Source organism: Carettochelys insculpta, chromosome 31 (genome assembly GCF_033958435.1).
Source record: "Carettochelys insculpta isolate YL-2023 chromosome 31, ASM3395843v1, whole genome shotgun sequence".
Lineage (NCBI taxonomy): Eukaryota > Metazoa > Chordata > Testudines > Carettochelyidae > Carettochelys > Carettochelys insculpta.
Window position 1 is genome coordinate 12,046,344 of NC_134167.1, and position 25,418 is coordinate 12,071,761.

At 42.9% G+C, this 25,418-nt stretch overlaps 2 protein-coding genes across 3 annotated transcripts; one reads left to right on the plus strand and one right to left on the minus strand.

Annotated features, from left to right (window-relative positions):
- Window positions 1-31: 31 nt before the first annotated feature.
- On the plus strand, window positions 32-19,266 carry MOB1A (MOB kinase activator 1A). 2 transcript variants are annotated; one of them, XM_074981546.1, is made up of 6 exons: window positions 32-175; window positions 2,052-2,218; window positions 2,968-3,061; window positions 9,309-9,442; window positions 12,140-12,303; window positions 13,441-13,672. In XM_074981546.1, exons 1-6 carry the CDS (start codon window positions 162-164, stop codon window positions 13,498-13,500), a joined length of 633 nt encoding a protein of 210 aa, XP_074837647.1. In that variant the 5' UTR covers window positions 32-161; the 3' UTR covers window positions 13,501-13,672. The 2 variants fall into 2 exon arrangements, with proteins under 2 accessions (XP_074837647.1, XP_074837646.1); XM_074981545.1 differs by lacking the exon at window positions 13,441-13,672 and adding an exon at window positions 13,697-19,266 and having other exon boundaries at window positions 33-175.
- A 139-nt stretch (window positions 19,267-19,405) lies between these two features.
- BOLA3 (bolA family member 3) lies at window positions 19,406-25,195 on the minus strand. The gene is made up of 4 exons (XM_074981547.1): window positions 25,127-25,195; window positions 23,660-23,783; window positions 22,656-22,744; window positions 19,406-20,381 (listed from the first exon to the last, which is right to left on the minus strand). The coding sequence occupies exons 1-4, from the start codon at window positions 25,169-25,171 to the stop codon at window positions 20,316-20,318; spliced, it is 324 nt and encodes a 107-aa protein (XP_074837648.1). The 5' UTR covers window positions 25,172-25,195; the 3' UTR covers window positions 19,406-20,315.
- Between the last annotated feature and the right edge of the window lie 223 nt (window positions 25,196-25,418).

Below are 25,418 nucleotides of genomic sequence, written 5' to 3' on the forward strand. Positions count from 1 at the left end.
GAAGGGGCGGGGCGGCGCGCTCTTCTCGCGAGACCCTGGCCAGCCCCGCCCGGCCCCGGCTCGCAGAGGGGAGCGAGTTCCGTTGGCGGCTCGGTGTCGCGGCGCAGCTCAGGGCCGGACGCAGCGAGCGGCACCTCCCCTCCCCCTTCCGCAGCCCCACTATGAGCTTCCTCTTGTAAGTGCCCGGGGGCGGGGCGGGCGATGACACGGGGGATCGGGGACCCTCGGCCTGGGTAGAAGAGGGGATCGGGGACCCTCGGCCTAGGGGGGGTGATACAGGGGGTCAGGGACCCTGAGCCCGGGAGGTGGCACATGGGGGTTCAGGGAACCTGGGTCTCAGGGGGAGCCAGGGAGAGGCAGTGGCCCCTGGTGCGTGTGGGGGGGTCGGTGGGCCCTTGGTATGGGGTGGGAGGTACGGGGGAGCAGTCTGGGGGCCCTTGGTCTCGGCCTGGGGGCCGGGCATCTGCGATCGGGGGAGAGCGGAATGTAGTGCGGAACCTGGATGTTGAGTAGGTGAGGGGCGAGAAGAGGATTGCAGGATCCAGGCCAAAACCCATGTGGAAGAACAGGGTGGTGACCTTTGGCAGGGGGTGGACATACACCTGTACACTCCAGGTTGGGCCCTGCTGCCCTGGGAGAAAATGCTGGCATGGTTTGAAAGCTTGATGTGCTCAAGGCAGAGGCCTCTGTTATCTGCGGGGTGAATTCCATTAAGTGCAGAATCTGCACAGTTAGCATCTCTCTGTCGGCTCAGGGTGTACCAGGCAGCCACGAGGCACATGAGCCCAACTTGCTTTGGTAAATCACATGCACCCATGTATAGCTAGGATTACCAAAGCGTGGGCATCAAATTGATATGGTTATTTCCACTAAAATTTAATGGTAAAGCTTTGGGCCTGATTCTTCTGTCATTTGTACTGTTGTAAATCACTGATGTAAGTAAGAGAAGAATTAATCCTTTACTCACTGTCAACAAAGGCAAGTAAGTGGCTATTGTTTCGTTAGGGATATCTGGACTTAGCACTTCAGATTCTGATTACCTGATTTTTCTGACTACTTGTGTACATGGCCCTTTAAGTTGTCATATTATTATTACTGCTACTTGTTTGTATTGTAATGATGCCAGTTAAGATCTAGATTCCACTGTGATAGGCGCTATTTGGTAGAAGAACCTGGTTTTATATTTAAATACAAATAATTTTTGTGTCCTTTCTGCTCATAGAGTCTTGATTCTGCAGCTCTTACTTGAGCTGACTAACACATAATTCATGGACTTCAGTGGGACTCTTCTTTCAAGTTCTGTTCAATATGAGAAAAGTTCCCTGTATCGAGCCCAAAAGTATAATTGGCTGGTAGTCTGGAACATTACATGTATGTCCAGGAAAATATAGGTTGACTGGTGTAAATATACGAAAGGGGCTACATCCTGTAGTCCCTACTCATGTAAGTAGTCTTGCTGAAATGTTTTCATGTCTAATGACTGCATGCCAAAAGCATTTCAGTGCCAATCCCCAAACTTGAAATGAAATTTAATTTGTTAAATATCATTTACTGTTGAGTGTTTCTTGCAGTAATTCATTTCATATGGTTGTATGGTGTGGTCTTGTCGTAAAATGTCTCTGTCCAGGCACAAAGTCTGCTCACCCTGCTCTTTCTTACCAGAAAGTAAAGGTGGGAAAAGTACCTAAAAAGACTGGAATAAAAGTGCAGTTGCTTTCACTTCTGGATACTTGACTACAATCGGGGGCAGCAGGGGGGCACTGGTGACTTGTACTTAAGTATACACCCCACCACCACACCCCCAAGCAGCTGTACTTTTACTCAAATAACTTTGAGTACCTTTTCCACCTCTCCCAGAAAAGTGGTAATAAAAGAGGTGTTACTTGCCACAAGCAATTCAGCAAAGCTACTGGAGTACACTGATAAATATTCAGAGATGTTTAATAGTACTTGATAACATATAGTCATTGGAATTAAAAGTTACAGTTGTTTTAGCTTTTTGAAATATAGAACTATTGACAACATAATTGAAAATCCGTTTGTTCTCTTAGTGGCAGTCGGTCCTCTAAAACATTCAAACCCAAGAAGAATATTCCTGAAGGCTCACATCAGTATGAGCTCTTGAAACATGCAGAAGCAACTTTGGGAAGTGGTAACCTTAGGCAAGCAGTTATGTTGCCAGAAGGAGAAGATCTAAATGAATGGATTGCAGTTAACAGTAAGTCCTTAATAAAAATAACTGTCCTGCATACTTGAGAAAACCGCATGTGTGTATTTTAAGCGTCCTTTTACACTTGGAAATATTGAATGCTACTCCATTTTGAGATTAATCCACTGTTAGTGTGGTTTTGGCTTCTAAGTACCTAAATCCCTTCTGGAAAAGTGATGTAGGCTCCTAAATCAGTTAGGCATTGGGAGACTGAAAGCAGTAACAACTACATGTCTGAAGAATCTGGTACTAATTCTTTTGAAGGGAGAGAGATATTGCTAAACTAAAATTTCTCTGTTCATGTTATTTTTTTCTTTTTTTTTATTATATGGGATTATTAAGCAAACAGTAACTGTCACAGGATGAAGAGTTTGTTTTCAGATGTACAGACATTGGTTTTCAGCACTCAGTGATTTTAAGATTGGCGGTCACTATGTGCTTTCCCAAAAGACAGTATTCAACCAAGAGAAATTGCACACTAGACTCAGAAATGTTTTAGTGAAGTAGAATTATGCTGTTCCAGTAAACATTGAGCAGATCAAAATAGGTAGAAAGTAGAGAAAGTCATGCTGACAAGGTAGTAAATGGCAGCATGGTACAATACAGAATGAAAACCACTTTTCTGTGAAAATGATTCATCCCCACTAGTGATGTGATGGTGGTCCCTCCATCTGACCAGCTAATCCACTGGAGAAGGATGCACCAAAATAAGTATTTCCAGTCCATGCATACTTAATGCTGATGTATTTTCTTTGCAGCTGTGGATTTCTTCAATCAGATCAATATGTTATATGGGACCATCACAGAGTTCTGCACAGAAGCAAGCTGTCCCGTGATGTCTGCTGGGCCAAGGTAGGAAACTTATTGTGTGTACCCGCCATTACATATAGAGGTAGGTCACAAATATAAATAAATGTACAACACTAATGGAAGAAGAACAGATAATCACTTAGTGTTGTATTGTGTTATTGGCATGTTCCCATGAGTTAATTATTTTCTGTCTTCTCCCATACACTCATGGAACCTTGCAAAATTGACAGGGAGCACGTTGGGGAATTTGTGCATCCCTGCAAGCCGTCAGATACTGGCCACTGTCAGAAGGAGGATGTTGGACTTGGAGAAATCACTGGGTCAGTCTCATGTATTGAAGACTATGCGCTTGCACAGAAATGGGGGATGGGTCACAACATTATGTCTGGTAGTCTGAAGATCACATTGATTCCTGTCATATTCAAGATCTGAATATATGATTCAGAGAAACCTTTTTTTTGCAAGGGGGAGAAAACCACATACACCACCACCACCACCACCCTTGTTTTAAAGCACCTCAGTTACGTTTAAGGACTGCATATTTATTGATCAAGACTCTTATTAGGTTCATACATGACCACTTACGCTGTTTTTCAAAACAAAAAATCTGTGTTCATTAACACATCTCCCATCACCCATCCAAAGCGTCCAGGCTCTCTATCTAAGGGTTGAAAAAGTCATAATTTCTATAAAGTGACCCACTTTGTACAGCTGGATGACTGGAGATAGGGGAAGCTGAATGGTCATGATTATATTGGCTGAAAACAGGAAGGAGAACCTCAGAGTAACTCTAGACTTCTTTCAAAAGAATACAAAACATCTGAGAAACTCAACAATGCAATTAACTACTTGCTTTGTTGTCACAAACATTAATATATCGATCCCAATGCTGAATCTCTCAAAATCCCTTCTCTTCATTTGGGATAAGGATTTTTGTAGTAACAAGCTCCTTTTTTTTTTTTTTTTTTTAAAAATTTGGTGTAGCTTGTGTGCTCCATGCCAAGTTTACACAGTGTTCTGAATTCCTGCCACTCTGAGGGACTCCTGTCTTGTAGCTTCACACATGTCCACAAAATTTTTTCATGCATTCCTAAAGCATTATGATTTTTAGCAGCACAAGATCATATATTAGATACTAGAAGAACCTAAGAGTGCCTATATCATCTCAAAGGAAGGCACGTATATATCTTGTGGTGGGGAGGAATATCCTCATGTGGCAAAGTGTTGGAGGTAGTAGGTCTGATGCCTTGTGGGCAGGGGGTTGGGGAAAGTACATGATGAGTAGGAATTGCACCAGTTTAGATTAGTTAGTATGACAGGTAGCACATATAAGGCTTCTCTTTCAGGGCAGAACAACAGAAGTTTCACTGCCTTTTTTTATTTTTTTTCCATCCATTCCAGTAGTTTCAGTGCAAGCATTTACTAAACTAGAGCGCAGCAGTAAAGGCCACAATGATGTATGCTTATCGTGGCACTTCTTCCTGATGTGTAGAGGACTATTTGTTTGTTAGAGTCAGCAAAGACTAATTAAAGTTTATAACTAGGGGTCTGGCTGGCATGTAGGATCCATTATATTCAGTATAAAACCCTGTACTATGATTATAGTTCCTTTGTTAAAGGGTAATATCTAGGCTCGAAAGTTTTAGGTTAGAAAGTTCCTGTTTCTATATTTGGTGTGATTTCCTTTCAGCACTTCCTGTTTGAACTTTAACATTAAGTGTCTGCTTTTAGTTTGTGACCGTTGGTTTGTTAGAGAGAGAGAAATTTCACGTGAGTGAAGTATGCAGCTTTTTCAAGTTTGCAATACAACACTGCAGAACTCTGAGACTTACTGTCAATTCCTGCATGAAGGTTGGGTGGTTCTTTGAAGTTACTCAGATCACAAACCCTGTCCATCAGTTTTAGAGTTAGGCTCTCAAATGTACTTTTGCAAAAATACAGTTTTGCTAAAGTCTTCAGAGTTTGAATTGCCTTTGCCCTCGTCACTGGGCGCTACAGGAGAGCCCTATGATTTGTGGTCAACAAGAGGATGTTAGCAGAAGTAGATATTGCATATGGTTCCTCAAACTAGTTTTCCCAACATTCCCTGAGAACAATTTTTAAACTAACAAAACTGCAGTTGCCTAATTTAACTATTTAAACAATCTTTTCTTTCTTTAAAAAAAAAGCTTGTGTTTTTATGGTCACCAAAGACATGAATTTAGTGTGAGGCACTGTAGATAAAAGCTCTAGTGAGCTTACACTTAAAGGGTCCGAGTCTTTGAACAGCTATCCTTGTGCTCAAATTTAAGCATTAGTCAGCCAATTGACTTTGAACACTGCTACAGGTTTGCTGTACAATATTCAATGCTGGATCAGAGCCTGAAAGTTTTTAAGTAACATCTTTTAACAAATGGTCCTAAAGCATTTGGCAAAACATCTTTTTCTCCTGGAAATCCTTTCCTGAATAGTAATCCACTTGACTTCAGTATAATTATTCATACTTTGCACTTGCCTGTATAAAGGTTTCAATATTCAGCCCTATATATATTGTAATAAGACCAAAAAAAAGCTATCATAAATTTAGAGAGTATTAGTTCTTGATTCTTCTGTGAATTGTATGACTCTTGTCAAGCCCTCAGGTGAGCCAAATTCTTATTGTAGTCTGTGGCATTCTCAAGCACAAAGAACTTGTACCATTGGCCCCCAGATAGCCAGTATTGTGTAAACATCTAAATCCTGAATCCTATGAGCTACACTCGTGACACTCTATTTCCTTCCATCTGTAGCAGTCAACAGTTGTGGTCAGATTCTGTTTGGTAACTGCAGGATAATATGCCAACTTATGACTTCTTTCCTCCTTCTACAACCAGTAATCATGTATATGGCTTGGCTTGCTCATCTTACTTTGGCTCAGCTTGCTGGATACAGCTGCTACGGAGCCTGGCCTGAGCTTTCTCTGTGCTTGTGGATGCCCATTTAATGAGGAATATGGTACAAACAATACAGCACCTTCTAACTGTGATTTTACATGCATCTTCAGTTCTTCCCAAAATGCCTTATTGAGGAACATGTCTTTGTTGTTTCCAGTCCCAAATGATTTTTTGCATATTTTTGGGATGGGATAGAAGGAATGATAAAAGGGACGTTGGAAGACAGTCAGCCAGGCTGAGCAAGAGAACATTGGTGAAAACCATAATTAAGGCATTTTTCAAAAGTGTCTCTTTTTTTTGAGGTTCAAGTGGTTTTGGTTTAAAATTTAACACATCTCTGAGCCACAGAAAAGATTCAGTCTTTATTTTGCCAAGGTTTAGAAAATGCAAGAAATAAAGCAGCTTATGTAATCAGCACTAGCATAATATTTTTCTTCCTGATTTAAGAGCATGCATAGCGGGCAGTAATTTTTGATGGCGGGGCCACTCTAAGAGTTTGATAAATGGCAAAGGGCCATGCTCTTCTGTGGTGGAGAAGGTGTAGAGTCTAGGCTGGAAGGTGGATGCAGAAGGGAGCTTGGGATAGAAAACTGGTTTCTAGGAGAGAGCGTGGGATCTCGGATGGGCTTGTGACCAGGGGTAAGGGTGAGGGTTGTGACCTGGGACAAGGAGGGGGTTGCAACCGGGGTCAGGGGATGAGAGTGCAGAGTCTGGGTGGGCGGTATGGCTTCATGAGAATATTCTGTGCTAGGGGTGCAGGCACAAGGGTTGTGACATGGAGCAGGGATTTGGGTGCAGGGAGAGTGTAGGTGCCAGGTGCAGGCTCTGGGCAGAAGGCACTTACCTTAGGCGTCTCACAGCCAGCAGCCTAATGCGATCCTCAGGCAGGTTCCCTGCCTGCCGCACCCCTGCACGCCTCTCAGAGCACCAGTGGGTGGGGCCATGTGTGTCTTTATGTGTTGTGTGCCCTTTGGTGTTGAAGGGCTTTTTGTGCTGTCTGAGCCAGAAGCATAGCCAAGGCAGCTTCCATTGGCTGGTTTCTGGCCAGTGGGAGTTGTGAGATTGTGCTGGGCATGGGCCAGTGCTGGCTGCTGGGCTGCAATCTCTGTGAGCCTAGTTGGGGAAGAAGAAGGCATTGACCCAGCTCCCAGTATACCTGCTTTCTATCAGGCCACCGATGGACCTATCTTCAGTTGTTTTTTGTTTGTTTTTTCCCTAAACCCAGTTATGTTGTTGGCCTTCATAGCATACAACGCAACAGGTCCCACATACTAAGGACATTGTGTGGAGGAGTACGGTAATTCCTTAAATTTATATTAAATCTGATGCCTGTTCATTTCATAGAGTGACCCCCAGAGTTCCCTCTTAATTTTTTCCATACACGGGTGGAATACATTTTATATGCACTGAGGAATATACAGATACGCATCTGCGGTAGAAAAACATGCTGCTAGCTGTGGCTGCTCTCTAATGAGCTGGGTGGCAGCTGAATCTCTCCTGCGTGGCTACTCAAGCCCTCAGCTTACAGGGAACGCTGGTGATCCTTGTTTTTTTAAATGTGACAGAGTAAATAACACTTCTTTTTGCACCTCCCAAACACCACTCGTTATTTCATAGACACCAGACCTTTCTGTTGTCCTCATTAGGATTACACTTCCAATGTTTAAAAGGCCTTTAACTGCCTCTTTAACTCTGTGACTTAAACATGGTGGCGTCTTTTTGGTCGTCTTATTGTTTTCTTTTATTTGAGATCTATGGTTAGTTTACTATGGTATCTTTCAATAATCTCCATGCAGTTTGGAGACATTTTCACTTTGTGACTGCTCCTTTTAGTTCTCTTTTAACTAGGTTCCTCATTTTTGTGTAGTTCAGCTGTTTGAAGTTAATACTATTGTGACGGCTTTCTGTGGTCTTTCTTTCCCTTCAGGGTGTTAAATTGCATTCCATTAAAGATCAAAGATTGGGGACAGATTCTTGTCTGGCATAAATTCATGCAACGCCACTGACTTCAGTGGAGCTGTGCCCTATCGGATGAGGATCTGTCCCAGGGTTTCCATGTCAAATGTGTCACATTTAATACTTAAGAAGTTAAAGTTAATGCCATACACAGCATCAGAAAATGCAATGTATTTGCAAGGATCCCTGTTACATTTAAAGCTGGCACTCTGAGTCCAATGTCAGTGGATATAAAATGTTAACTATAATATATTATTCATTGTTGCAAATGCTTTTACTGTAACTCTGTTTGGTTCAAGCTGAAAGAAGCCATTGTGCAATATTAAAGGCAATGCTATCTTAAATGGCTGAGTTAGCACAGGAGTGGGAAACTTTTGGGGGTCAGAGGCCACTGACCCACAGAAAAATCAGTCAGGGGCCACATAAAAGTGAGAAGAAAAAAACCACAAAACCCTCATTGATGTGGCCCCTGACTGAGCCACGTCACTCCCCTCATACTCCAGCACCACAGGCAGGAGGGTGGAGAAGGGGGGACTGAGGTTTCAGGTCTTCCCCCAGGCCAAATTCATTCTTTTTGGGGACCCAGGGTTCCCCCAGTCAGGGGAGAGGAAGGAGGATTGGCCATGGCGCTTCTTGACTCCCACGCAACCTATCATAGCCTGTTGGCCAGATCCGGTTCCAGCTTGCCTGATCCCACTCATGAAGCTTGGGGCTCCCCATCCTCCACCCCAAGCCAGATGTTGAGGATGGGAGCCCTGAGCCTAGGGGTCCGGATCCAGGCAAGCTGCAGGGTGTGAGGTGTTCCCAACTCCTGAATTAGCAACTGGGAATCGGAACTGTTGGCTTCTTTCCTCAGCTCTGATTTGTTCACTTGTTATTTCACTTCTCTGTGTACCAGTTTTCTCCAACCTTTAAAAAATCTTTATGTTCCCAATAGATTATAAAGAAGGAGAACCTTCTTTGTGATGCTGCAGTGGCTTCTGGCCCAGACCCTGCATTCCAGGCCAAACAGGACAAGAGCATGCAGCAGGGGCAGTTCCCTTCAACTTCGAAAGGGGGAAATGGGACCTCTCTAATACACGCCTTCTATGACTACTCAAGGAGCATTAATAATTGGCTGTAAAGGGAGCTGTGGTTAGCTCCGCTCAGTTGCACAATTTCCACGTTGTACACTTGTGGAAACAATAGGAAGTGGAGACTTTCAGCCATAAGGAAAAGAGACTAATACAGTAGTGTGTGAAAATGACATGGAATCCGGTTTAAGCCTGAACTCGATATGCCAGTTTCTTTGGGCTCTGATAGAGCTCCATTTTAATCATTCTGCTAAATTTTTTTCACGATCGTTGCTTAAAAAGTAGAACAGGAAAGTTCTGAAAGAATGTACCTTTTAATAACCGTTTCTCTTTGTTTTTCCCCTACAGGTATGAATACCATTGGGCAGATGGTACCAATATAAAGAAGCCAATTAAATGTTCAGCTCCGAAGTACATTGATTATTTGATGACATGGGTTCAAGACCAGCTAGATGATGAAACCCTCTTTCCTTCCAAGATTGGTAAGTGAAATCATGACATTCATGCGCTAGGCAGCGTAATATGGCGCTGATGAGGGTTGTATAAGTATTTACATGTGTCATGGTAGCTGTGACTTTTTTCCCCCACTGTGACAAACCTGCATCTCACAGGGTGGGTACATTCTGCTCCCATAATCACTAGCATTAGAATTTAAAGCCAGTGCTAGTAAACTTTCACCTGAAATCTGTGTCTTGACTGAAACTACAATATGGCAAGTCCACATCTTCAAATAAGCAGCAAAATCTTACCTCAAAGTTTCTAGGAGATAGAAATCTCCCATGGTGAGGATTAGGGGTATATATGGCCAAGAAAGTAAACTGCAGTTAGCACAAATTGTCCTTCGTAACAGAAGTTTTTTCAAATTATATACTCCCCCCCCAGGTGTTTGTTGTCAGCAGTTCTTTAGAGTTCTTAATGTTCTTTGCAGTGCATTCTAAAAGCTCTCATATTAGTATGCATGATGCTGTATAGAGTAGCTATAGTGTATCATTTAAAAATTCAGTATTTCAAACACTCAAGGATCAATTAGGTACGCAGCCTTCCCTGACAAATAATGGGGTTCACAGATTATCTTGTACCTGTCCTGCAATGTGTGATTTAACTCAACTAGCTAAAGCTGGGTAAAACTACCTGGGTGTTGTCTCCAGTAGGATTTTGCATCAAAAAAACTAACAGCATAAAAACACACCCATTAACCAGTTAAAAGGGGGTACTGGGCTGGAGTGGCCTCCCCTACTGCATGCTGGAGATCAGGGCTGTTTTGGCCAGGCTCGAGTGCCAGGGACAGGGACACTCCAACCTGGCAGAGCAGCCCTGGCGCAATCCTGCTGGAAAGGTATAACAAGTGAGGTTGTGCAGGGGTCTGTATTGGGACCGGTTCTGTTCAATGTCTTTATCAACAATTTAGTTATTGGCATAGAAAGTACGCGTATTAAGTTTGCAGATAATACCAAGCTAGGAGGGGTTGCAACTGCTTTGGAGGATAGGGTCAAAACTCAAAATGATCTGGACAAATTGGAGAAATGGTCTGAAGTAAACAGGATGAAGTTTAATACAGACAAATGTGAGGTGCTCCACTTAGGAAGGAACAATCAGTTTCACACATACAGAATGGGAAGCGACTGTCTAGGAAGGAATATGGCAGAAAGGGATCTAGGGGTTATAGTGGACCACAAGCTAAATATGACTCAACAGTGTGATGCTGTTGCAAAAAAAGCAAATATGATTCTGGGATGCATTAACAGGTGTGTTGTGAACAAGACATGAGAAGTCATTCTTCTGTTCTACTCTGCGCTGGTTAGGCCTCAGTTGGAGTATTGTGTCCAGTTCTGGGCACCGCATTTCAAGAAGGATGTGGAGAAATTGGAAAGGGTCCAGAAAAGAGCAGCAAGAATGACCAAAGGTCTAGAGAACATGACCTATGAAGAGAGGCTGAAAGAATTGGTCTTGTTTAGTTTGGAGAAAAGAAGATTAAGGGGGAGGGGCATGGTAGCGGTTTTCAGGTATCTAAAAGGGTGTCATAAGGAGGAGGGAGAAAACTTGTTCTTCTTGGCCTCTCAGAATAGAACAAGAAACAATGGGCTTAAACTGCAGCAAGGGAGGTTTAGGCTGGACATTAGGAAAAGGTCCCGAACTCTCAGGGTGGTCAAACACGGGAATAAATTGCCTAGGGAGGTTATGGAATCTCCATCTCTGGAGATATTTAAGAACAGGTTAGATAAATGTCTATCAGGGATGGTCTAGACTGTACTTGGCCCTGCCATGAGGGCAGGGGGCTGGATTTGATGACCTCTCAAGGTCCCTTCCAGTCCTAGCAGTCTATGATTCTATGATCACTGGCAGGGATGTGCTAGCCCAGACAGAGCAGCCCCCGTCCGTAGCCTCTCCAGCCACCCCCTGCCCTGGCCACTAATGGGCTGGAGTGCACCTGCCAACATAAGCGGGTGGGCTGCTCCAGCCCCTACCAGTTGACCGTAACGGGTTAACCATTAACATCTGTAGAACAAACTATGGACCATGAATGGTTAAAATGCTTAAGTTTTGCCTTATAAACTATATGTATATCTCATGTTGAATTTAGTTAAATGTGTGGCTTTTAGGGGTGGCTAAAAAGAAATAAAAAAAATTCAGTATCTGAGGATCTCCTGTTTTGCTGTCGGATACTTGTTTGTTGAAGCACGCTCTTACAGATTAGGAGGATAATTTAAATGAGTTGCCCAGTACTGTCACATAGGAAGTCCATGTCAGAATAAGAATTAGAATGCATATGTTTTGGCCTCTGTGGCCAGTGGGTATCCCACCCCTATTGAGCCAAGCACTTTTGCACCGGATTGACTTTAGAGATGCTGTTTGCACATTTAAAGTTAGATACATGCTTAAGTGCCTATGTACAGAGTTATAAAGATGCTGAGTTCTTATTGACTTCAAAGAGAACTGTGGATGCTCAGTAGTTTGTGGGAGTGATGTTTTGAATACTTGACATAAATAATTGTATTAAAAGTAGACTGTGTGGAGTTTTACCACTGAATACATTTGGTGCCCTCATTAAAGCTTGGCGAGTCACTGTTTCTTATGAAGTCTAGTACCCTTGGGCAGAAAATTTGTATTCTATAGATGGGCTTTCTGCTTTCATATCTTAAACTTGATTAAGAAGTTTATTGCATATCTGCGTGTTTCAGGTGTCCCTTTTCCTAAGAACTTCATGTCTGTGGCAAAGACTATATTGAAACGTCTGTTTAGGGTCTATGCCCATATCTACCACCAGCACTTTGATTCTGTGATGCAGCTCCAGGAGGAGGCCCATCTCAACACCTCCTTTAAGCACTTTATCTTCTTTGTACAGGTTGGTATTAAATCAGTAGCTATTAATCCTAATGTGACTTTTTATAGAAAAGCTTAAAGGGGTGCTATCAAGTTAGATCTGACCCAGAACATAGAATCTGTAACTGTTTTATATAAACCTACAAGACTAATACAAGTGTTTCCATAAATGTTGATCTTTTTTGTTCTTGGATTGCTGGACAAATTCCAAAAGTCTAGACAAAAATCTTATGGGCCAGTATTTAACAAGGTTAGACAGGTTCAGCTGGGTGACTGGATGCCGGTCAATCTGATATCAATCACAGACAAAATAATGGTATTAGATTAATCAAGAATTAAAGAAGGTGGTACAGTTAATACCAATCAATGTGTTCATGGGAAATAGATCCTCTCAGACTTTTTTTTTTTTTTTTTTTTTTTTTAAAGAAATGACAAGTTTGGTTTATGTAGACAATAATGTTGACATGGTATACTTTGACTTCTGTCAGGCACTTGACTTATATACCATGCATTTTGATTAAATAACTACAAAGATATTAAATGAACATATCCCACATAAGGACGAGTCACTAGGACAGAGTGATAGGGATCACTGGTAAGATGGGCACAAGCAAACAGTACATGTTTTAGTCTGGCAATACATAAATGTTTACATCTTGTCTTAAACAATAGGGCTCTACTCTGAGATAAGCAGCTTGAATGTATGCTCCCAATGTGATGCTATAGCCAAAAGGGCTCATGCAATCCTTGGATGCATAAGCAGGAGAATCTCAAGTAGGGATACAGATTTTTACCTTCCTGTTTTTCAGCAGCACTGCCCCAGTGCCAAAATAGGCATGAGCCCTTTTGGCTACAGGAGGTCAATATTGTCTAGCTGCATTACCAACACTGCCACTGCCTACTGGGCTCTTAGAAGACATTTAGGATAAATTACAGCTAAATAACAGTACAAAACACTGAGATCCAGGACTGGTGGCTGGAAACAAACTTCATGGGACCAGGGGAAACTTGGCCCCAGAGCCAAGATAAGTGGTTGTCCAGCTAACTAAACTCACGCTGGATTGTGGATGTTGCTGGATGAGAGTGTGCTGGACTAGTGTGGTTCAGTCTGTAGTTGTTTTCAAGGAACTTAAGGTTCTCTTGTTTTGTTTTCTCACAGAGGGTGTGGGCGGCACTTGAGTTTAGCTCCAGAGAATCTCAACCAGACTGGGCTTTGTGAGGATTAATTTATGTTTGTCAAATAAACTAATAATATTTTGAAGTCACTCCGTATCATGCTGTTTGTTGTGAATTCCTGGAATTCTTTACTTTGCCTGTTTTGAATTAAAATGGATATTGCATGTCACTTATTCTGTCTACTTTAGTCTTTTTCTAAACTCGGGTTTATTTTGTATTTCTCTCTTCCCCTACTGCAGGAGTTCAACTTGATTGACAGGCGTGAGTTGGCTCCTCTTCAGGAACTAATTGAAAAGCTAGGATCCAAAGACAGATAAATCTTCCCTGGAAGAATTCTGTCTGCTTTCAATCATGGTTACTCTTTCTTGCTTCCAGCTGCAGCTATTTCTTTACCACTTTGTCGTTAGTGGCACAAACTTTGAGAAACCCATTACCACAGCCAGCAGATCTAAAACAGATGCTTTCCAGTCTAGCACAGTTACTCCCCTTCTATCTTAGTGACTGGTGTGGGGGGTTGGTTGCAAAGGGGTAATTGGTCAAACTCTATATAAAAGCTAATGTCTGCACATCAGACTTAACACCCCAAAAATGTGGCTACTGTTTCATGTCAGATAAACTACAATGAATGGATGGTAAAAGTTCTGTAGATGCAATATCTGGCCAGAAATTGTTTACAAAACTGCCAATGCAAATATTTTGGTTTGGGTTTTATGCCTTCCAGTGTTTACTTGCTCAAGAGTTCCATTTAAAGCTCTATATGCTAGCATAAAAATTGTTCAATACTTCTGATAAGTGCATTATGTTATGAACTTTGATATTCCACTGTTTTCTATGTAGGGAAAAATATTTTTGCAAATTTTATTATGGATGCAATTTACACTTAACACCCAGCATTTTTCTCTCTTAAAATAGGCTATTAAAGGTATAGTGTACATAGCTTCCAAAACCAAAGCAGTTTTGAAAAAAAAATCTGGTATTCAGTTGATTACTTTGAATTGCACACCCTATGGTCCCTTTTTTAAAAAAAAAACAAAACAGTTGGATGTGCCTGTGGATTTTTGTTTCGGTGTAGACCATTGCAATTTCTGTGCGTCTTTGTGGCTTTTTATAAAAGGAAAAAGGTAACTTAATTCACTTAAATTCATTGTGTTGCTTTCAAAACCTATTTTATTTTTAAATGCTGGATCAGAAATAGGGGGAAAAACTACTGGTGTATTCATTATGAATGACTTTTTTTTTTTTTTTTTTTTTAAGAGTAGTTTGTTTTAAGTTTGTATCTAGATGCACTTTGAATCTGCCTTAGACGGAGCCTTAAGTAAAATAGTAGGCTAGCCCTGAGTTCCACGGACATAAGAAGTTATGATCCAAAAGGGACTAAGGTAAAGCAAAATAGTCACCTAAGAAGAACCAGATGAAAACCTGATTAGCAGAAAAGCGTAAGTGTGCAAGTATAGTTACAAGAGAACCATTCTGCATGTTCCCCAGTGTGAACTGCCGAGGTTTCTTTTTTAAAGCATATGTTGTCACAATGTAATAGTCAGTACTGTATTTTGACAAAATAAGACAATAGCACCAGCACCAATATATTATTAAAAAAAAAATCTGAGCTGCAGATATCTAATTTCTTTGCCAGACTGAGACATCATGAGTCTTTTTTTTAAACACACACTCCATTCCAAAGGCCTAATCCTGACTTGTTTGCATCCTGTTTGGTGTGTGTCATTCCAGCAGAGAAACCTGTGTCTCACAGGCCTTCAGAGCCTGGAGGTAATTTTGTTGCAACAGGTGTTTGATTAACGTGGTTGTAAGAAACTGGTATTGAAGAAAGTAAACTTGTAATGCAGTCTTTGCAGTTCAGAAACAAAGGCATTCTGGCTGGGATGGGTGATATTTTCCAGCCATAGTAAGTGGAATCTTGTGGTGAAATCTCGATATTTTCAGGTAGCTTTGGCTTTTAGTTCCTCTTGCTGGTGTAGGGGGCATTCAGTGTTTGTCTTTTTTAAATAATCAAGTCACCTTCGCTTCTTCTACCCAACCTACTATGTGGTGCAAGGGAGCAACACTGCTGAGAAAGCTGGGCTAGAGCTGTGCAGAGGGGAAATTCAGCACCATTGAATGTTTTTTTCCATCTTACCACACCTCATCAGCTTTGTTCTTTCCACAGAGCCACTTTTTTCCCCTCCTTCCATTCCTGTTTACCTGTAATGTGTAGTTAATGGTGCTTCAAGCACCAGGAAATCCATTGTATGCTGTGTCATTCTCCCCACGCTCAGGGATTGCGAAGCTCCTGAATGGGCAAGGAGTCATGGCACTCTGCCTATTTGGTCCAGGAGAACACTGAGGGAGAGTCCCCTGTGACTGTGTAGGGATCCACAGGGTTCAAATCCTGTATACTTGTGCATCCTGTGCCACTGCTGCCTTTGCTGGCACCTTCTGACCTTCAGAGTACCTTATAGAAGAGTGTTAGATGATTACTTCCCATACAGCTTTTGCTTATCCGTATTGCTGTTGAACCTACATGTCAAAGCAACTAATCTGTAGTGGGGAGTTCCAAAAGTATGGAGTGTTTTTACATAACTTTATTTTCAATTGTAAATGTCTAAGATCCAAACTAACTCCATGACCCACTAATTTATCTATAGCTTGTTCACAAGATGAATCTGTTTTGCCGCATTTCAGCTGATTTGCCATCCTATCGTTGAATGAACAAGCCAATCCCCTTAAGTATAACATTACCAAAACTGTTATATTTTTTTTCAAGCTTGTATTTTTGCTTAGCCCTTACTTACCTGGTATCACATCGCACATGCTTTGACCAAGCACAGCTGCAGGCTGCTGACTAAGAACAAAGAAAGGGGAACAAACCAGTGCTTGCTCTGATCATCATAAATAACGTCTGAAAACTGCAGTAGTCAACTTCTACCCATTAACTTGGAAGTGTGAACATGGGGTAGAAGACAAAAGTAAAATTGTATTGTTTCAAATACATTTTGGCTGTGATTTCAAACTGACTCAATTTATAAAGTTAGTGTTTTTCCTAACTACCAGTGCTGCACAACTCATTTTGGGCTCTGAAATATCAGGGCAGATTCACTGTCCAAACTTAGGACTGTTTATATAGCAGACTGATTGGACTTCAGTGATTGAAATGGCACATGATGGAAAGAATTCACTTTTTAATCTCCTGGTCTCACTTGTTTTTTTAGAATCAGTAAAATTCCAGAACCATTCAGGATCAGTTTACCTAAGGTCCAGTGAGCTCTGACTGAAGTTAATGAGAATGAGCAGCACACAGCATACTGTAAGGGAAGACTGGAAAAAGGTCTTTGAAATCAATTTGCTTCACCAACCCAAATAGACAGATAGCAGCTACTTAAAATTTACAGGGTTTGTGAAATGTACAAAAATTGAATTAGTTTAAAACCACACTGTTCTAGGGTTAAAGCCTGTTTGAGAGATTTTAAAGTTGCTCATATTTAAAATCTCACAATAGGACCGTGAATAAAATTGGTGGTTTACTTGGCATATAATCAGCAAGCTTGTTCTCTGGCCTTGCACAAATGTAACTTCTTAGATGATTTAGTTTTACCTAAAGTGTCTGTTCTGTATCTTACAATGGGTAGATTTCAGTGTAGGAAATTATGTACCTTTTTTCCTCTCTTATAAAGCATCAAAGCTGTGATAATTGAGAGAGGAATATAAGGCTTTATTTGTTTTAAGGCAAATTAACTTTCTCTAGTTAGATTTAAGCTGTTTGTTGTTCCTAGCTCTACGGCACTGTTTCTCAAATCTCTGCCTTTTTCCAAGGCAGACAATGGTCACTCCAGAGATAAGAAAGCAGATTAGATTGCTTAGTGGATAGCTCCGACTTGCAACTCACAAGGGTCCAGTGATTACTGACTACCCAGTGATCTGCTTCAACAACTCTTGACAATACTATTGGGTTTCTATGTTCAAAATCTAGATATTTTTTCTGAATTGTACTTTTAATTTAAGAATTCGGGGGGAGGGGGAGACGTTAACCATTTAGAAGGGTAGGCAATTCCAGCTGTTAAAGGAAGGATTGACAGTGTTTGAGAAATCCTGTACTAGATTGACTTTTTGAAGTTTTTTACATTTATAGCAATACACACACTTCTTCAGGATGGACTAGGGTTGCTAGGTTCTTTCATGCAGCTGCTTCAAGTAGGCAGAAAAGTTTGTTCAGACAGTGTTGGTATATCTTGCATTGCAGGCAAGTGGGACTGTGAATCAAAACTGGTTACAGGATTTAGGTCTCTTGCCGCTTCCAGTGATAGTGGACAAACTCAAGTAACTACAAATCAATATTGCTGCTGTGCCTTGTCTGTTTTCCTGCATGTTTCCTTCAACTTGACTAAACAGTTACTCCATGGCAAAAACCAAACAAACCCTATTTTGACAAATTAACATGAGTGACTTTAACATGAAAATTTTATAGTATTTTTACATTAATAGTTATAATAAAAGTTTTTACCTGGGACTTCTTTGGTTACTTTTAGATAAGTTTATTGTACTTTTTAAAAAAAATTTTGTACCTACTTTTGTAACTTCCATTCAATCAAATAATAAAGCATGTGGCATTCAAATGATTTTCTGATTTAAAAAGTTGAAAATGCAGGATCCCACTAGGGATATTAAACTACTGACTTATCAGTTATAACAAGCACAAATAATTGGTCGTGTCTACATTGTCACTATGAGCAAACACTACACAAAGCTATTGCTCCTTACTCTCTTTTTTACTGTAACGATATCTAACTCCATATTTAAACATTCAGGGAAGTTAAGCGTAATGGGTATTCAATGTCTGTTCATTTTGGAAACTTGATGGAACACTGCATACTACTACGACTTAAGTTGCATCTTCTTTTAGTAAAACAAAAAAGCAGTCATGTAGCACTTTAAAGACTAACAACGTAGTAGTATGAAGTGAGGCACCGTTTCAAAAACACGTTAAAGGATTATGCTTTATAAAAAGTCACTTTCAGGGAGGGTAACATTTTCAAAAAAACATTTGCTTGTTCCAGACCTTTAAGTATTTCTGTAACTAGGAAAACCACAGATGCTGTCTATAGGCATATCTGGCTTCTAGTAACTTTAAGGACAAGCAGAAAATTGAGTGTAGTTCTGGTCCTGGCTTTGAAGACTATTGCATTCGGTGGCTGAGCTTAAGCCTGCCCTCAAGCTTGTCAAACAATGCAATGACTGCGACAATAGACATGGGAAGTGCAGTTGTGATTAAAGTTTACATATGAAAAAGATATTCCTGGGCCTGCACTGCTACACCACTCCCAAATGAAAACAACAGAGCAACAGAAGCATGTGGTAGCTCTAATATGTAATTTAAATTAATTTTATGAATTTCACAACTTACACTCCCAAGCCACATTGTCTCTAATAGTGTTTGTTTGAGGTATCAACAAGCACTCACCTGCAGACATGCTGCCTGTTAGATACTGTTTTAGAAGGTCCTAGTGCAACACGTTACCCATGCGTGGTAGGATATATTTAAATGGCATGAAACCTCAACAGTAACTGAGGTCTACTAAATCAACAGCATGGCTTCCAAAACGTGCAAGATAAATAAGGAAAATACTTAATTAGTGCAATACTCTGCACCCCTCCATCCCTGCCTGATAACAGCTGGCCATTGCCAGACTTCTAAAATGGTGCAGAGAAGGGGGGAATTTTAGTGCTGCTCTAAGTAAGTGTTTTAGTTACTGTATTGAGTGAGTTTAAAAAAAGGAAAAAACAACCCACACACAGGATAGCAGCAGGAAGGTGCTAGGATTTGGCTTACCTATCTGCAGTTACTATTCCTCCATGCTCATGAAGCACCTCGGTTGCTAATACAAATTACCACAAAAGTCTTTATCTCAACAAAAATATGAATATATAATTAATTATAATGCAACAAGACCATAATATTAAATTTCTTATTTTACTAACTAACCATTAACTGAGGTACAATCAAAACTGGCTCTTATGTGGAAGATAAAGTCTGACGTGAGACAGCCTGAAATTGAGGCACAGACATGCCCACCAAAAAGTTGACTAGCAGAGCCTTATCAAAGACACACACACACACAGAAAAACAGGAGGCTAAAGAAAACAAGCGCTCGCTCTCCATGCCATGGAAGGAAGGTGACCGTAATTCAGACCCAAAACATCATACCTCTGAGTTTTGCCCAACAGGAAACCTGATCCCCTTATCCTTTGAAGGCCATCATACAGAAGTTACATAATTCAAAACCTTTCATTTATTAAGAAAATCTTAATTTCACACACAGTAGCTGTGCCAGACAGCCAGGGATTATCCTGCAAGCTTCTGTTACAAAGCCATGTTTGACTAAGAAGGCACAGTGAACAGGGGACTCTACAGCCTCCCGTAATTTCTTTGGAAGCTGCAGTTTCCTCCCAGCTGTAACAATGTTAGTCAAGTAGACAGCAAAAACGTACATTGCATTTTTGTTTGTGATCTGTGTGTGGAATCACCAGTACTGTGGTTCTTTTCCACTAGATGTTAGTGCTAAAAGACACAACAGAAGCCAGTACTCTCCTCTGCGACATGTTCCACAAGCTATGAAATTCTAGTTTCACCCTGGACTTAGAGGGGCTAGATTTTGATGAAATAACCAGTTAAGATTTGGCATCAGGTACTTTATGAAAGGATAAGAAATCAACAAGTTAAGTAAAACAGGCCCTCTCTTTAAATAGTTTCTGAAACACTGTCCTTATTTTAATACCATTAAATACTGATCATTTAAAGTCCATTACCCAAAAACACAAGCTTCCTATCTTCCACAAAGGTTTCCAGTGATGCTGCCTAGTTCGTCTTCAGTGCTTAGGAACAGATGTGAATATCCGTAGTCCATGCATTGCTTTAATTTCTTCACTGAGTGCCTGTAATTAAACAAGTTTTTTAACAAAACTACACAGAAGCAACTCAACAGAGCAAAAGAGAACACAAGTCTATGGTGGATGCTGATGGCCCAATACACCATTATACAGATAACTGTTGAATAGCACATATTCCTTATGCAAGCACTGAATTTAGACACTGGTCCCTTCCTTGGTATTGCATAGGAGGACAGATACTTCCTCATATGAAATTGAATGGGACAAATCAACAACATACGATGGCTACAGGAAGGGGGTATTTTGTTGTTATTCCTGAAAGGGGAAAAGGGAAAAAAATCCTCAGGCTGCTAGAATGATTCAGTATATTGTGAATTTGTTGCAATTCCTTTTAAGGAATGTCCCCTAAACTCAACCACATACTGTAGTTAACTCAGAGAGGTAGCCATATTCATCTGTATCTTCACAAAACAAAAAAGCAATCCTGTAGCACTTTAACAAAATAATGTATTAGGTGATGAGCTTTCATGGGACAGACCCACTTCTTCAGATCTGTAAATTCTGGAACTGAATGAAGTTCTGTCCCATGAAAACTCATCACCTAATAAACTATTTTGTTAGTCTTTAAAAAGTGCTACAGAATTGCTTTTTTGTTTTGTGTAGTTAACTCAGTTTGCTTGGTCTCAATAAATTAGCCAATTAGAAGTGGAGCCTCCAGCTCTATTCCACACAGCACACTGTTCCAGAAAAGGGGAACTGGTAAGGGCAACAAAGCATTTCACTGCCAGGCTATCACTTCAGCTAAAACCCAGGTTTGTGGTTGGTCTGTCTAGTGCTCCTAGCCAAGAACCCAGATGAATTCAGAAGAAATGGCACTAAAATTTATTACATTAAGATTTCAGAAATTGAGTTACTTTGAAGAAATTGCTTCACCAAGTTAAGGGGGTGAGATTTGTAGGAAGTACATAATATAACACCTTTCATTTCACAGAATTGTGGATATTGTAAAATTAGGCTTATGGACTCCCAGTCCCTCTGCCTGTATTAAGTGTTAGGTCAATCTAAATCAGGGTCCCCAGTCTATAGGCATGCACAGAGATGGAGACCCACCCAACTCCACTACTGACCTCAGCTGTCAACCCTACATCCAGTCCCAGCTACTGGCCCAACTTCTGGCTGTGTCTGCCAGTCCCATGCTAGGGGACCCAGCTACCAGAAAAGGCTCTGCTTCCACCTCAACCCAACAGCCCCAGCCTCAGTCTCCTTAACCCATTCCATGCCCCACCCCAGGCCATGGCTTCTCATTCCTAGGGAGGGGACATAAAGGTAAAAAGTTTGGGGGCCACTGTCTAAATACCTTTGTAAGAGACTCAGGGCAACCCTCAGACTACAGGATAGAGTGCTGGAAATGTTCTCTCTGATCCTCCTCAATCAATTCTAGGATTTAGCACTTATGTACCAATGTGAATGGAACACATGCAGTCCAAATCTCAAATTATATCAGTTCAAATCTTTCTGCATGTGCTACACAAGTTTATACTAGTGTAAGCTATTTTAATTCAATGTATTCAGCACCTTACCTTCAGCTGTGTGCCCTTCAGGGCAAAGAACCGTTCTATGTATGGCACCCAATCACATAACTGAGTTTTATAATTACCAATGACCAACTGCCTTCTCTGGTAAATCATGAAGGGAGACTACAAAAGTGTACAAAACTCCCCTTGTAAAGCATAATCATTTGGAAAGTGTGAGGTGACAAAATGGGGAGCAAGTTAAGAAAGGGAAACTCAGGACATTTTTCCTGATACAGGATTGCGTGAAATGCCCTTCCCATCCCAGGACTAGAAGCTACATTACTTGGGTCATTTTGAACTAGACTAGAGACAATACTGCAATAACAAGTGAATGGGTTAGATGATCCAACAGGTCTTTGTCTCCCCCAGCTTTTCTGCCTATTATACCCACTCAGAATAACCCTCACAAAACTGCATCATTGACCATGTTGGAAGGTTAGCATTAAGAGCCTAATCCTTGAGCTTCTATTCCCCCTACTCACACTGAAATTAACTGGATTGTAGAGTTTCCAAACCATGTTGCATCAGGCCCTGAAACGATTAGCTGTAACTGTAACCTTTGGCAGTAGTTTTGGCCAGGTAATGACAAGCTGTCATGGACATATCCTGCAATAATCCTCTCACCACATCAGCATAAATTTACTGTTTCTAGGAAAGTTCCCACATTCCAAAAGGTGGAATTAACACACCAAGGGTTACAGCAAAGGAATATGATTGCCCTTCCAGGTCCTACAACACTATTTACCTGATTAACCATTTGATGTTGCTGGACAGTTCTCTTTTCTTTAAAATCTTCAGATTCTATATGAATTTCGTACATTGCTCCACAGCCTCCTTTAAAACAAAATTAGACTGATTATATCAGTGTCTTAGTCATTACACTTGTATGCTGTATACAGACTGATTATAGTTTAAGAAACATTGACACGAAAAATCTTTCAAATATTGCTTTGTTCAAATTCCTAACACATGCTACATGTTTGAAAGCTGTAAAATCTTTCTTGGAAGAAAAAAGAAAAAAGCATAAATTCTGATAAGTATTTAAGCTTATACAATTAAGTCAGGGTGATCGGTTTCACAGCTATTTATACAGTCACACAGTGCACAAATCACCTGTCAAACTCTCTGCCACAATATATCATGGAAGCTAAAATCTCACCCTCATCCCTTCTGACTTCTGCTCAAGATCACAAAATGGGTCTGTGTCAGAGCTGGGAATTGAACTCCGCTCTCCTGTTTTGCAGTCCTGTACTCTAAACATAGGACCATTCTTCCACAAGGGCAACAATTTTGTCTCTTTATTTATAAACTATCGATACGTAATAGCCACAATTTGCTACCAGGTTGCTAGCAGTGAGGGGAAAGTGTTTTTCAACTCCTGATAACTTCTGACCCTGTCTACACAGGAAAATGATGGTAGGCTTAACATGTGGCAAAGGCAAAGTCAGCCATCTTCAGAAGTCAGTGTAGAGATGGCCTGTATTATAAAACCAGGATAGAATCTCCCTGGAGAGGAGGGCTTATAGCTGTTTATAAGATAGTTCCCAGAAAACAATACTCCTGCTCTTAGTGCTCAGGAAAAGTGCATCAGACCCTACACCCGGCTGCCCATGGTCCCTATGTGGAAGTCATCATGTAAACTGACACACTGCCCAGACAAGACCATGGGAAATGAGCAATGTTTGTTACAGCTGGAGGTTGTCTCTGCACCCCTTTCAGAAGAGTTTCTCCATGCACAATCCTTCTTACCTGATATATCTACTACTTTGATGGCTGAAGCCCGAGGGAATTTTTCTTTGAGGACTTGCGTCACCCTAGCTTCGCCATTGGTCTGTGAAGCAAACGTTCGCCCCGCGGGGTTGCACAGAAGGATCTAGCAGTCACACAAGACAAGAGGGAAGGGACAAGAGCCTTCCAAATAAAACTGTAGGTGGGTGGGGAGAGAAAAACTTGATCTGTGGCACAGGAGTACCAAGAAGCCGGCTCTCAGGGCTGAAGGCCCAGCAGCACTGGGCACTGAAAGAACTGAGCAGCCAGAGCAGGATCACCAACAGCATGGGAGGGAAGTGGTGATGGGGTGTCCAGGGTGCATCCATATGGGGACAGAACAACACGTTGCTTAATGCGTGGACCATAGAACAACCACAGCCCAGAGAACCACCACCAATGTGGGGGAAGCCCCCCCAGCCCCAATGCAGGGGGCACTGTTCCAGCCCTAATGCAGGGGTGATGCCAAAGCTTTAGGAGCCCCCTAGCCCCAATGAGAGGGGGTGCTGCACCAGCCCCAATGCAGGGGGACACTGCCCCCGCCTTAGGAGCCTGCCCCACTGTGGAGGGAGCACTGCCCCAGCCCTAGGAGCCCCCCCCCAGCCCCACTGCGGGGGGGGCACTGCCCCAGCCCTAGGAGCCCCCCCCCAGCCCCACTGCGGTGGGGGGCACTGCCCCAGCCTTTGGAGCCCCCCCCCCAGCCCCACTGCGGTGGGGGGCACTGCCCCAGCCTTTGGAGCCCGCCCCACTGCGGTGGGGGGCACTGCCCCAGCCTTTGGAGCCCCCCCCCAGCCCCACTGCGCTGGGGGGCACTGCCCCAGCCTTTGGAGCCCCCCCCCAGCCCCACTGTGGTGGGGGGCACTGCCCCAGCCTTAGGAACCCGCCCCACTGCGGTGGGGGGCACTGCCCCAGCCTTAGGAACCCGCCCCACTGCGGTGGGGGGCACTGCCCCAGCCTTTGGAGCCCCCCCCAGCCCCACTGCAGTGGGGGGCACTGCCCCAGCCTTTGGAGCCCCCCCCCAGCCCCACTGCGGTGGGGGGCACTGCCCCAGCCTTAGGAAGCCGCCCCACTGCGGTGGGGGGCACTGCCCCAGCCTTTAGAGCCCCCCCAGGCCCACTGCGGTGGGGGGCACTGCCCCAGCCTTTGGAGCCCCCCCCCAGCCCCACTGCGGTGGGGGGCACTGCCCCAGCCTTTGGAGCCCCCCCCCAGCCCCACTGCGGTGGGGGGCACTGCCCCAGCCTTAGGAACCCGCCCCACTGCGGTGGGGGGCCCTGCCCCAGCCTTTGGAGCCCCCCCCAGCCCCACTGCGGTGGGGGGCACTGCCCCAGCCTTAGGAACCCGCCCCACTGCGGTGGGGGGCACTGCCCCAGCCTTTGGAGCCCCCCCCCAGCCCCACTGCGGGGGGGCCATGCCACAGGGAGCTCCCTTTGGGCGCCCCGCCCCACTTACCCTTTGGCTGCGGCCCAGGAGGCCGGCGCTGATGGCGGCGGCCATGGCCGGCAGAGGGGCGGGACTGTCCTGTCTTCCGGTGCGGCCCGGCCCCAGGAAAGAGCGCGAGCGCTCCGGCGCCCCCTGGCGGCCCGGCGGCACCTCCCTATGGAGCTGCTCCCCCCACCCATTCCTCAGAGCCTCCTCCCCCTGCCTCTTCCTCTCCAGAGCAAAGCAGCTGCACCATGATCCCTTGAGCTGCTTCATGGCCTGGGCTCACCCTTATCAATTTGGGGTCATACTAGGTTTCCCT

Bases quoted from the DNA above. Each gene is read 5' to 3' on its own strand.
- BOLA3 (XM_074981547.1), bottom strand. From the start codon at position 25,171: ATGGCCGCCGCCATCAGCGCCGGCCTCCTGGGCCGCAGCCAAAGG. The intron at 22,745-23,659 runs GTAAGAAGGATT...TTTGTTTTAAAG, and splicing joins CAAAGTAGTAGATATATCAG to GAGGCTGTGGAGCAATGTAC. The intron at 20,382-22,655 runs GTAAATAGTGTT...GTTTAATTACAG, and splicing joins AACATCAAATGGTTAATCAG to GCACTCAGTGAAGAAATTAA.
- MOB1A (XM_074981545.1), top strand. The intron at 2,219-2,967 runs GTAAGTCCTTAA...TTTTCTTTGCAG, and splicing joins TGAATGGATTGCAGTTAACA to CTGTGGATTTCTTCAATCAG. The intron at 12,304-13,696 runs GTTGGTATTAAA...CCCCTACTGCAG, and splicing joins ACTTTATCTTCTTTGTACAG to GAGTTCAACTTGATTGACAG.